This window comes from Clupea harengus, chromosome 2 (assembly GCF_900700415.2).
Source record: "Clupea harengus chromosome 2, Ch_v2.0.2, whole genome shotgun sequence".
In the NCBI taxonomy this organism is placed as follows: domain Eukaryota; kingdom Metazoa; phylum Chordata; class Actinopteri; order Clupeiformes; family Clupeidae; genus Clupea; species Clupea harengus.
The window spans coordinates 13,326,065-13,339,084 of NC_045153.1; the positions used below are offsets into that span (position 1 = coordinate 13,326,065).

At 45.7% G+C, this 13,020-nt stretch overlaps 3 protein-coding genes across 5 annotated transcripts in view; 2 read left to right on the forward strand and 1 right to left on the reverse strand.

Moving 5' to 3' along the window:
* xpo4 (exportin 4) overlaps window positions 1–5,401 on the forward strand; it is a 49,390-nt gene extending 43,989 nt beyond the window's left edge. The window contains exons 17-23 of the mRNA XM_012842344.3: window positions 653–946; window positions 1,226–1,406; window positions 1,607–1,725; window positions 2,055–2,185; window positions 2,504–2,621; window positions 2,979–3,071; window positions 4,888–5,401. Coding sequence (XP_012697798.1) covers window positions 653–946; window positions 1,226–1,406; window positions 1,607–1,725; window positions 2,055–2,185; window positions 2,504–2,621; window positions 2,979–3,071; window positions 4,888–5,085 — 1,134 coding nt within the window. The 3' untranslated portion in view covers window positions 5,086–5,401. The remainder of the gene's footprint in view (window positions 1–652; window positions 947–1,225; window positions 1,407–1,606; window positions 1,726–2,054; window positions 2,186–2,503; window positions 2,622–2,978; window positions 3,072–4,887) is intronic.
* Window positions 5,402–8,017: 2,616 nt separating this feature from the next.
* eef1akmt1 (EEF1A lysine methyltransferase 1) lies at window positions 8,018–11,062 on the forward strand. Of its 3 annotated transcripts, none has more exons than XM_012842321.2 (5): window positions 8,018–8,112; window positions 8,421–8,572; window positions 8,799–8,881; window positions 9,801–10,090; window positions 10,688–11,062. In XM_012842321.2, exons 2-5 carry the CDS (start codon window positions 8,435–8,437, stop codon window positions 10,816–10,818), a joined length of 642 nt encoding a protein of 213 aa, XP_012697775.2. In that variant the 5' UTR covers window positions 8,018–8,112; window positions 8,421–8,434; the 3' UTR covers window positions 10,819–11,062. The 3 variants fall into 3 exon arrangements, with proteins under 3 accessions (XP_012697775.2, XP_012697776.2, XP_031439108.1); XM_012842322.3 differs by having other exon boundaries at window positions 8,028–8,130; XM_031583248.2 differs by having other exon boundaries at window positions 8,110–8,130; window positions 8,424–8,572.
* On the reverse strand, window positions 11,063–12,955 carry il17d (interleukin 17d). The gene is made up of 2 exons (XM_012842282.3): window positions 12,162–12,955; window positions 11,063–11,926 (listed from the first exon to the last, which is right to left on the reverse strand). The coding sequence occupies exons 1-2, from the start codon at window positions 12,470–12,472 to the stop codon at window positions 11,596–11,598; spliced, it is 642 nt and encodes a 213-aa protein (XP_012697736.2). The 5' UTR covers window positions 12,473–12,955; the 3' UTR covers window positions 11,063–11,595.
* Between the last annotated feature and the right edge of the window lie 65 nt (window positions 12,956–13,020).

The following is a 13,020-nucleotide window of genomic DNA, read 5'->3' on the forward strand; positions in this document are numbered from 1 at the left end:
GTGTGTGTGTGTGTGTGTCCCACGCTTCAAAGCCTAGTCATTTTCAAACCTCACGTTACAGTAGACGCATTGTGAAATGATGCCTGCAATGTCCGTCCGTATTCATGTCAAAGTAGTAAAATATTATACGTATTTGTTTGTATCCTAAATCATAAAGCCCCGTTGAGATTCAGAAACGCCTTAAAACAGTCAATGTGATACAGCCCTTGATACGTTTTTACCATACCATTATGTTCAATGGAGTACACTCACTATCACTGTAAAACACCACTAATACATTAATTCCTAACACAGTTTTATCTAATTACAAATGATCACCGTGATGCCATTACTTCTCAACATGTGTCTGTGCAGATGAGTTTCCCCACCCCCACCCTTCTGACCTGTGAGAAGGCGGTTTTATCTTTGCCACTGTAGCCTGTATGCCCGCTCTAGGGACTGCAGGTCTCGGCCTCTATGAAGCCATTTTTAACGGTGTCCTTATATAAATACAGGAGTGCATTGTTTTGAATAGTATAGTTAACGTGTTACAAGGGCCATGTCATGTAAATATGATTTTACTTCATTACATAATTCAATAACATTTCACCAGTAAACTGAACCTGAATCAGTGGCGGAGGGGTCTAATGCGTCCTTTGCCGTCTTTTCCCAGGTCCTCCACCCACTCCAGCAGCGCTTCCTCAACCTCATCAACCAGGAGAACTTTGCCCAGATCTGCCAAGAGGAGGCGGTCAAGCGCGAGATCGTGGCCACACTGGAGGCGCTGTGCGGCATCGCCGAGGCGACGCAGATCGACAACGTGGCGTCGCTCTTCAGCTTCCTCATGGACTTCCTGTCCAGCTGCATCGGCTTGATGGAGGTTTACCGCAATACGCCCGACACTGTCAACCTCATCATCGAGGTGTTCGTTGAGGTGGCACACAAACAGATCTGCTACCTGGGAGAGGTGAGGGATGGAGGAAGCACACACACACACACACACACACACACACACACACACACACACACACACACACACATACATTCTCTCTCACACACACACACACACACACACACACACACACACACACACACACACATTCTCTCTCACACACACACACACACACACACACACACACACACACAACACACACATTTTCTCTCACATACACACATAGACAGTCAACAGATCTAACTTTGTCTCTCTCCTCTCCATCTCTCCTCTCCTCTCCTCTCTTCTCCCCAGTCCAAGTCTATGAAGCTGTACGAGGCGTGCCTGACGCTGCTGCAGGTTTACTCCAAGAACAATTTGGGTCGGAAGCGGGTGGACGTGACGGCCGAGGAGGACCAGTACCAAGACCTGCTGCTCATCATGGAGCTGCTCACCAACCTGCTGTCCAAAGAGTTCATCGACTTCAGCGACACCGGTGAGTGTGTGTGTGTGTGTGTGTGTGTGTGTGTGTGAGAAAGTGTGTGTTTCGTGAGGGTGAAAGGGTATCTTGAAATGTATCTTGCATTTTGTAAGTAGCTGTTGCACTTTTTGGCTTCATGGATGTAATGTTTTTGTGTGTGTGTCTGCGTGTGTGTCTGCGCGCGTGTGTGTGTGTGTGTGTGTTTGTCTGTTCAGATGAAGTGTTCCGGGGCCAGGAGCAGAGCCCAGGAGCGGGCCGGTCGGTGTCGGCAGCGGATGTGGTTCTGTTCGGGGTGAACATCGTGCTTCCGCTCATGTCTCAGGACCTGCTCAAGGTGAGCCGTCCATTTTTTTTATTGATGCACAATCGTTTCTCGATCGCATCACAATGGTGTACACCTGATGCACAATCGTTTCTCATTCACATCACAATGGCGTACACCTGATGCATAATAGTTTCTCATTCGCATCACAATGGCGTACACCTGATGCATAATAGTTTCTCAATCAAGTCAAGTCAGCCATAAGTTAAGAGCCATGCTTAATTTTCCCCCTGGTTGCAGTCTTTCTGAAACCAGAGCCAGGATTGCAGTCTACACAGCTCTAAGTGGCTATACGGTTCATGCATCTAACCAGTGCTGCGCGTGTCTCTGTTCCTCTGCAGTTTCCGTCTCTGTGTAACCAGTACTATAAGCTCATCACCTTCATCTGTGAGATTTTCCCTGAGAAGATCCCCCAGCTGCCCGAGGAGCTCTTCAAGAGCCTCATGATCTCCCTAGAGCTCGGCATGACCTCGTATCCTCACCATTGTGTGTGTGTGTGTGTGTGTGTTGGGTGTGTGTGTGAGCTGTCTGTACACTTGCATTGTAGAGTGGTGATGTATCAAATAATGTTACTGATTCTGAAACAAGCTTCAAATAACCAGCTCATTGTATGTTAGGGTGTTATGATATTGAAAAAAAAAAAAAATATGAGGAAACGTGGTACATTCCAGTGTAAAACAGAAATCATCGTGTCTATCCTGTGGGGAAGAGTGTGTGTGTGTGTTCAGTTAGCATGGCAGGTCAGGTTGTAGGAGCGCTGTGTGTGTTCGCCTTAACCCAGCTCCCACAGAATGAGCTCGGAGATCAGCCAACTCTGTCTGGAGGCTCTCTCCCCATTGGCTGAGCAGTGTGCCAAGACCCAGGAAACAGACACACCCTTGTTTATCGCCACCAGACACTTCCTCAAGGTGAGTGAGTATGTGATGACATGCCTGGAGTCGATCCAAACACTGGCAGTAATGCCTTGTGAGCGAGCGGTGGGGGTCTTGAGGGGTGTGTTTGTTCTGAATGGATACATTATTAAAGGAACAGCTTGCCCAAACAACTGAAATGTAAATTTAAACATACATTTAGAAAAATGATTGGTCACATGGTTGATCACCATACAATTCCTATGATGACTACATCTTTTGGTATCTGCTTTTGTGTGATGGTATATCTATCTTTATCAACCCCATGTGTTTGTGTATGTGTCTGCGTGTGCGTGTGTGTGTGTATATGTGACTGCCGTGTGTGTGTGCATGTGCGTGTGCTTGTGTGTGTAGCTTGTGTTTGACATGCTGGTGCTGCAGAAGCACAACACTGAGATGACCGTGGCAGCAGGAGAAGCCCTATACACTCTCGTGTGCCTGCATCAGGTGAGCTCTCACACACACACCCACAGCATCGTCAGCATCACACACCCACAGCATCGTCAGCATCACACACCCACAGCATCATCACCATCACACACCCACAGCATCATCAGCATCACACACCCACAGCATCATCAGCATCATACACCCACAGCTACAGCATCATCAGCATCACACACCCACAGCATCATCAGCATCACACACCCACCGCATCATCAGCATCACACACCCACCGCATCATCAGCATCACACACCCACAGCATCATCAGCATCACACACCCACAGCATCATCAGCATCACACACCCACAGCATCATCAGCATCACACACACAGCTACAGCATCATCAGCATCACACACCCACAGCATCATCAGCATCACACACACAGCTACAGCATCATCACCATCACACACCCACAGCATCATCACCATCACACACCCACAGCATCATCACCATCACACACCTACAGCAGCATCACACACCCACAGCATCATCAGCATCACACACCCACAGCATCATCAGCATCACACACCCACAGCATCATCACCATCACACACCCACAGCATCGTCACCATCACACACCTACAGCAGCATCACACACCCACAGCATCATCAGCATCACACACCCACAGCATCATCAGCATCACACACCCACAGCATCATCACCATCACACACCCACAGCATCGTCAGCATCACACACCCACAGCATCATCACCATCACACACCCACAGCATCATCACCATCACACACCCACAGCATCATCAGCATCACACACCCACAGCATCATCAGCATCACACACACAGCTACAGCATCATCACCATCACACACCCACAGCATCATCAGCATCACACACACAGCTACAGCATCATCACCATCACACACCCACAGCATCATCACCATCACACACCCACAGCATCATCACCATCACACACCTACAGCAGCATCACACACCCACAGCATCATCAGCATCACACACCCACAGCATCATCACCATCACACACCCACAGCATCATCACCATCACACACCCACAGCATCATCAGCATCACACACACAGCTACAGCATCATCACCATCACACACCCACAGCATCATCAGCATCACACACACAGCTACAGCATCATCACCATCACACACCCACAGCATCATCACCATCACACACCCACAGCATCATCACCATCACACACCTACAGCAGCATCACACACCCACAGCATCATCAGCATCACACACCCACAGCATCATCAGCATCACACACCCACAGCATCATCAGCATCACACACCCACAGCATCATCACCATCACACACCCACAGCATCGTCACCATCACACACCCACAGCATCGTCAGCATCACACACCCACAGCATCATCAGCATCACACACCCACAGCATCATCAGCATCACACACCCACAGCATCATCAGCATCACACACCCACAGCATCATTAGCATCACACACCCACAGCATCATCAGCATCACACACCCACAGCATCATCATCACCATCAGCTCCCAGGAATACAGGGCTCTTGATTGGCTAAATGTTTAAAACGGTACCATTTATACAGTAAGAATTCGCAACATAACAAGGCAAGCTAATACAAAATGATGGGTTTAGTTTTGTAGTAATGATGGGTAGTGATCCTTTATAAATATCCTGGAGAGCTACTAAGCAAGCAGTGTTAAATTCTTTTTCTATCAACAAATGTATTGTTAAAGTTCATCCTTTAAAGTCTCCTTCTCTTCTCTTTCTTTCTTTCTTTCTTTCTTTCTTTCTCTCTCTCGTCCTCCCCCTCTCTCTCTCTCTCTCTCCACCTCCCTGCAGGCGGAGTACGCTGAGCTAGTGGAGACTCTGCTGTCCAGCCAGAGGGATGCGGTCATCTACCAGCGACTGGCCGACGCCTTCAACAAGCTGACCGCCAGCAGCACGCCCCCCACCATGGACCGCAAGCAGAAGGTGGCTTTCCTCAAGAGCCTGGAGGAGTTCGTGGCCAACGTCGGGGGGCTGCTCTGCGTCAAATAACCACTGCCCTCAACACCCCAGCCCTCTACGACCTCACAACCCCCTCCCCTCACACACACGCACACACACTCATGCAAACTCACACATTTGCCTAACTGTGGACTTATCCGTCAGCCTCCTGGCTAAGACTGGCTTTGCTAGACACTCCCCACGACCTCCCTCTGCACTGGAGGAGAAACAAATCCGTAGCTGCACTGTTGGACTGACTCAGAGCACTGAAGTGACAAGAGGATGTTTTTGGGGGGGAAGCGACGGCAAAGTGTGTGTGTGTGTGTGTGTGTGGTTGCGTGTGTGTGTGTGTGTGTGTGCGTGTGTGTGTGTGAGTTTGCGAGTGTGTGTGTGTGAGGATGATCGAGAAACAGGGTGTCCCTAACTCTTGGCTCCCACCCTTTCTCTTCTTTAGGTGTTTAGCACAGATGGGGGGGATGAGGGGGGATGAGGGGGTTACTCGTCGTGATCATCTCAGTCAAATCTGATCTTTGTTTACTTTGCCAGTAGGGAGGTGTTGACTAGGAGCAGGGGGACGCCTCTCCAGTATGTCTACAGTTCTACAGAGTACCACATATATCCTTCTCTGCTCCCCAGCCTCACACACACACACACACACACACACACACAGAACCTGCCCACCCCCACCCCCAGAGTGCCTTCTTGTTTTTCTTGTTTGTGTCGTGTGTCAGCTGTCTCGCCAAGACGAGCGGAACCGTGTCTTACTGCAAAGCCCGCCGTCGTCACGGCGAGCATGCATCGCCATGGCGACGACAGAGAAAAAGCCTTCCTTTGCTATACGACATTACCACAGCTGGTGGGGTGGGGGAAGGGAGGGGAGGGGGGGAGTTGCAAATTACTGAGAAGAAAAGAAAAAACCAAAATCACTTTGTGTTTGTTAAGGGTGTACATATATTTTCAAAAAGAAAAAAATGGAGAAAAAAATGTGTTAAAAAAAATAAAGGACTGAATTTTTTTTATAAAATAATAGAGGGCAAAAGCAGCAGATTTTTTTATTGCTATGACATCACCTGAAGTTAGAAGGCGCTAGTGTGAGTTGTGTGTTTGTTTTTTTTTTCCCTCTTTTTTTTTTTTTTGATGCATTCTAATTTTACCTTGTGCCCTTGATTGAAATATTTCACCCGGATCACAGTTTTTAGTCCTGCTTGGCCCTCTGCAATTCTACAGGATGAAGGCGTCTGTGAAAGTATGTTGAGATGCTTACAGGCGACACAGGCCAGTGAGGTTTGGCCTACACTGTTTATTTCATTTATTTTCCACCTCCTCTTTCTTTCTTTACTTCTTTCTTTCTCTTTCTTTCTTTCTGCTGTCGCCCACAACTTCAGATCACAGACGCGCATCGGGACTGTAGAGAAGCCTCTATTGCTGTAGCAATAACAAACCAAAAAAAAAACGAAAAAATAGGGAAGGAGTTGATGTGTTTTAGCCCGGGTTTGCTTGAAGAAGGACGCCCTGACCCTCTCCTTAGAGCACTAATTCTGTTCTTTTTGGAATGCCTGAATTGTAATGAAATGTAAAAGTGTACATAAACTTATTATATAAAATATTTTGACTACTGTTGTTCGTCATCATTCTAGCCAAACGAGGTTTACAAAATGTCATCATTCCTCGAGTTCACAAGCGTAGTCCACAGTGCACTCTAGATAGCAGCAGCAGCAGCAGCAGCAGCAGCAGCAGCACAGGGACTGTTTCTGGACCCCTTCACTGGACTATGTTGGATTCTGTAGATTAGATTCTGTAGTCAATGTTCCTGAGCTTTAGCAGTTTCTCAATGATTTCTGTAACATGTTTTAGGGTTCCTTAATCCATCTGATCATGTTCAGTGCCATCAGTCTTTATTTTGTGTGGAACACTGGACAGTGAATGCAAGATGTCTGTCGAGTATGGCTATGTGCTTACCATTCAGAAGAAACATCAGGGGACTTCTGAAACCGGAAAGAGTTAGTCAGGGTGGAGTTCTATGATACAATTCTCAGGGAGGGGGTCCTTAAGGCAATAGTACTTTCATCAGGGGACCTCATCTGCTGGCAGAGCAGTACAGCCATCTTGGAGAGACACATTTCAGCTTCAAGAGCTTCTGATGGGCTGAGAACCTCCAAAACGTCTGCCAGGTGTGATTGCAAAATGAAGAGTCAAGTTATTTATGTTTATCTATATAGCAAATTTTAAAACAATTTTATCAAAGTGCTTTCCAGTCGAAGTTAATCAATTCACAATCCAAATAAATAAGAATATAATAAGATTAAAAGGACTAAAGAGACTAAAAACATTTTAATGTAAAGGATATATAAGAGGCTAAGAGATGGATGAGAAAAAGAGAAAATGGTTAAGACCAATACGAATGAGCAGAAGCAAAATCTAAAACAGATAAAAAGAGGAGAAATGAGAGAGAACTAAACAGAAACCTAAAACCATAAATATGGATGAAGGCACAGAACAAAACCGCCAAAACAATAAAAACAGAAAAGAACAACAAATTAAAAGTGAACCTGACCAAATAAACATCGCGTAAACCTCAGACTGACTGAAAGCACAAATAAAAGCCTGACCTCAGACTGGGCTGCAGCTGAAATAATGCATCATCAAGTTGAAACACAGTGTATACGAATGGGTTCTCAGTCTTTTTTTTTTCAGCAGATCTAACATCAAATGTGAGACTATTCCATAATTTGGGACCAATTACAGTAAAAGCTCAACCACCCTTTGATGGTAAGAAACAGGACCTTAAAGTCCAACATCTTAAAATTAACCCTGAACCTTACTGAGAGCCTGGTGTAATGTGGCTCTTAGTTTAAAATCTAGGGCGAGATGTGCAGTGCAAGGTAGCAGGATTCCTCTTAAAATGTATCTATTTAAGAAATAATCTCCTCAACTTTAAATCCAACAGGAGTATAGCCTTTGACACGATGTCGAAGAATGTTGCCCGATGCTCATTTTCGATTTCGACTTTTTTGGACGTTTGGCCTCTCTCGGCTGCCATATGGCTAGACATCCACGTGTGACTGTCAACAGGGAGAGGTGGGGAGCAAGTACATGGTTAGGGCTCATAATCACTGTTTTGACGTAACTGTATACTTTGATATCGTTTGAGTTAGCATCTGTAAAGCGAGGCAAATGTAATATTTTGCAATGGCAAACAGAAGTCGTGCCTGTGTTTGTTTCATGATCTAATTTTAGCCATCTCTGGCTTGCATCAGACAGATTAGCTGCCTAACTGGCTAACCAGCCAGCGACCGGCGCTATTGGCTAGTTACCTGCCTTTTTTATACTTTTAACTCAAGTATTTATGCCGCTTTTTATAAAAAGTGTTCTTTTTAATCGTTTAGAAGACAAGGCCACCATGAGCGACAGCGACGATGATATCCCACAGCTGTCCGTGGCCACGCTAGCTGCTCTGCAACAGTTCTACGATGAGCAGAAGATGGATCAGGAACCAGCCACGGACCTGAACTCGGTCGGGGCTGTGGATGAGGACTGGGTAGGTCATCTAACTTCTTACACACAACACAATTACAAACAAATGTTAAATTGAACAGCTGCACTCTATTTTGCAGAGGAAAAATACATTGGCAGTCATGTCAGCTTTAGTTAATTCATAGAAAGGGGGTTCAAATTCCAGGTGATTGTGCTTGTAACTAACGACATGATGTCAGATAGCCGCCACCCTTGATGTTGTTAACAGTCTTGCATACTTTCTTCTCCAGGGAATGAGCCAGTTTTGGTATAATGAAGAGACAGCAACGCGGCTCGCAGAGGAGGCCATACAGCAGGCTGGGAAAGGAGGCAGGTTGGTCACGTGGTTTTGGTATTGTTATGATGTTGTGCTAGGTGAGCATGTGGATAATGTGGCAGGCACTGTGTGATACGGGGGATCTTGCATGAGTGAAGGCCTAGATGTACTATTGATAAATACATCAGTTTAATAACTAATCAATTAGTGTTCAATGTAACAAGGTAATCATCAGTCCCATCAAAACCTGTGGTAGATATATTGTATATAATGTAGTCTACTAACAGGAAAAACAATAGGAAAGCAGAGGCAAGTTGTGGGACAGAGAGACTGATGATAAAGTACAGGGAATGTGATGACCCCACGTCTCTCTCAGAATCATGAACACCATGAGTCTCTTGTGTCATGTGTGTGTGAGTGTTAGTTGGTCAGGGGGATTGCAAACTCAAATGGTGCTTCTTTACTGAACGTAACAAGGATTACTTTCTGCTTAACATGTGAACACAGCAGCTTCTACAGCAAAGGAGTCCTTCATTCATTAGCATGGCATACCAGTGGCATTTATTGGCATGATTAACAGGGAGTTTTTTCTTGCCCCGGTCGCAATTGTGCTTGCTCTAAGGGGCTTGAGGCACTGGGCTCTATAAAGTGCCTTGAGACTTTTTTTGTTTGTTTTGGTGCTATATAAATTACATTGAATTGAATTGAATTTAAAGATGAATGGAAAGCCTTCACTGTGTCTCTTTCTTACCCCCATGCCAATCTTATTCGGTAAAATGATCATGAACCTGGGACCACCATCCTGTTTTACTATCTGACTTGTTTCCACGTATTGATGAATGAATGTGCCGTACCAGTGGTACCAGAGGGCTAATATCGACTAAATAACCTCTGCTGTTGGATTTACTGCCGTGTCATATTTACTCCCTTCAAGTCTGATTTGCTAAAATCTCCCACTTGCCCCCTGCTTGATCAGGATAGCATGCCTGAGTTGCCCTAGTGTGTACCAGCGGCTGAAGAAAGGTGACCTGGATGGCGCTAACGACGTGACGGCCGTCGTGTTGGAATTCGACCGCCGGTTCTCGATGTATGGCGACGCCTTTATCTTCTACGACTACAACAACCCGCTCAGTCTACCAGAGACCATCGGTCCGCAGAGCTTCGACCTCGTCATCGCCGACCCCCCTTACCTGTCGGAGGAGTGCCTCAGTAAGGTGGCAGTCACGGTCAAGTTCCTGTCCAAGGGAAAGACGCTGCTCTGCACAGGTGAGCTTCATTTCAACTGTTTTAAATGACACGTAGTGTATAGCTTGATTATACAAGTGTATGCATAGTTTTGATGTATATTTTGAGTAAATGGTTATGTGGTTTCACCGATTTGGCTGAAAATTCTGTACATTACACATGGAAAAAATATACAAGATAATATAACTATAACATGTACAAGAAAATAATCTTGAAGAAAAACCTTTTCAACAGAAGAACCCCTTCAGTAATTTGGAAACAGATCAGAGTGGTTCTACACAGCTGAGCAATGCCCTGAAGCTCATAACCAGACAGCCCCGAGATGAAAAAGCTTTAAGCCTCTTCCTGTGTTGTCCCACAATCCAGTTATTATTGTACATCTAGAGGCCTTTCATGGCAACAGAAACCAAATACTGCCTCTGAGTGTCACTCTATCTTTGCCTCTCTGCACATGATAAGCAAAGCAATGGAGGTCAACAAACTAATCCCTGAGCAGTTCTTAGTCCAGGTGCCATTCATAGTTTTCTGTAGTAGTGTGTGTTGCATCTGCTTCACCTCTGCCTCTCATTCAGTCAGTGTTAATGGATTCTCTTTTCTCGCTGATGTGTCTTTCCCCAGGAGCCATCATGGAGGAACATGCAAAGAAACTCATGGACCTGAAAATGTGCAACTTCCTCCCCAAGCACAGCCATAACCTGGCCAATGAGTTCCGCTGCTACACCAACTACGAGTCAAAGCTCCTCTCCTAACAGCAGCTGCCCGCACTATCAGACTTTTCAGCTCCTCTGTCATGACTGATTATGATCGTGACTCAACTAGTCATGACTGTCGGATGTAAGGTTACCCTGGGAACCAATTATGTATATATATCTTTAAATATCAAGGACTCTTTAGATCAATGATATTCAGTGCTGAAGGGTTTTGCATATTGTTTTGAATAGACATGATCACTGATGTACAGATTAGATAAATAAAAATGGAAACAATCTTTAATTAGTTTCTGAATTTTTTATTGTATATAAGGCCTACATAAAGCCCCATTCAGCGAAGGACGTTTTACTTCTGATATAACTACTTTTACCCGTAAAGTTTGAGGGAATCCTCTCAGGACAAGGATATTCTCCATAACACTGTCACCATGAACATTCCCTGCATCTCAGATTGCAGTTAGATTCGTTCCTAGTACATTTCCTCTTTTTGGCTTGTTTGTACAGTGGTGTTACTTGCCATAGTCAGCTGGGTCTACACCATTACTCAGTTCTTGCCCTCGTCCGTGGTTACCTTTCATTCAGAATATGTTGGCCTGTTCAACTTTACAGGAACTTACTTTGTAGACAGGAAAGCTGACATTGGACATTTTGATCAACAGGTGTCACTGTGCATCACCACTGGACAGACCCGAAAGCCAGATAGTCACTGGAAATCTCATTTCAGCAAAGAGGTTATTCTGATTTTAGTAATAATTCTGCACTCCTTTTGATAAAACTGTCCACAGAGTCTTCATACATGTTTTAGGTGTAAGTTCTTCAGGTTTTCCGAACGGCTTTGGTGTGGAAAGTCTTTTGGCCTGGCTTCACTTTGGTACTGTCCATACTTTGGTTGGTCCTCTGTGCTTGCCTGTCTTTCTCCAGCAACGGTACGCACGTGCACCCAACAGGGACAGAGATGTACATTTCGGTGTAGGAGTGGCGGCCACCGACACATGAGCCTGTGCGACGCAGGATCACGGACGGCATGTAGACCGGGGTGCTGCGATACCGGTCGATCTCCTGGCCGTAGGGACCGAGCAAGCACCCTTTACACAGGCAATACGCTTCTGGGATGAAGCGCGGGTACCTCGCCGGGTCGTGGGAGATCCTGTTTGAAAGAAATATGTCGAGTACTCAGAAACATAGATGAGAGAGGCTTTATTCGTCTAAAACTTTCGCCTGATTTGACAGTGTGATACATCCTTCATCTATATATTGTACTGTACATACACTGAATTTTTCAAAGAGTACTCTTACCGCCTTGAGCTAAAGCGAAATTAATTCGGTGTGGTGTGTTGTCGTTAGTAATGGCTTGATGATACGTTAAAATTCAGAGAGCTTACCGGTATGCCCAAGGAGAGATGCTGAGGAGATTGACGGGAATTCGCGACTTTCTGTCCGCGATTAGGCGACGGCCAGAGGGACATGTGAGATTCAGTCGCTCCACCGGCCCAAGCGTCAGCGTGTGATGAAATGCGCTAAGGACCCCCACCGAAAGTCTCCCAAACATCTGTTCAAGGATTTCGTCAGGTATGTCCAAGCATGTGCGCGCCCGCGGTAGCTTTCTGGACACCTTGTTAACCTTTGATCCCCGGGAATAGCCGTTCCACAGTAGCATCAGAGCCACCAGCAAGACGCGTGTCCGATTAAACATCCTCTCTCGACACAAAATATTCACAGGTAAACGCTGGACACTTGAATGGACAGAAAACCCAGGAAAATTATCCCAAAACCGAGAGGGAAAAAAACAGGTTCACAGCAGAATCCTTCGTCGTTGCGTAAAAGACTCCCTGAGTTTGGCCGTCTGTCAGAGAGAGCGGAGAGAAAATATTCTGTCGCCCATGAGCGGTTTCCCTCCGACCATGGTCTGAAAACGAATGAACGGAACATTAGGCTAAAATAAACTGATCGAAGTAGTGAAAAGTAACACCATCCGACCTCCATTTAAGAGAGACTCGGAGTTTGTTGACTGTTCTCCTGGAATGGAGTAGCGACACCTACGAATGTGCACGTCTGCCAATCACTGGCCACACAGCGTTCCTCATACATCCTAGGCGCCTTCAGTGAACAAGTTGACAGCCCATCACTCCCAAACCAATTAAATCACATAACTGTACTATGCTGCAACTTTAAACTGTCTTTTAATAAGCATGACATTGCAGTGCAGCTAATATCATGAAATAATATGGGATTAATATTCAT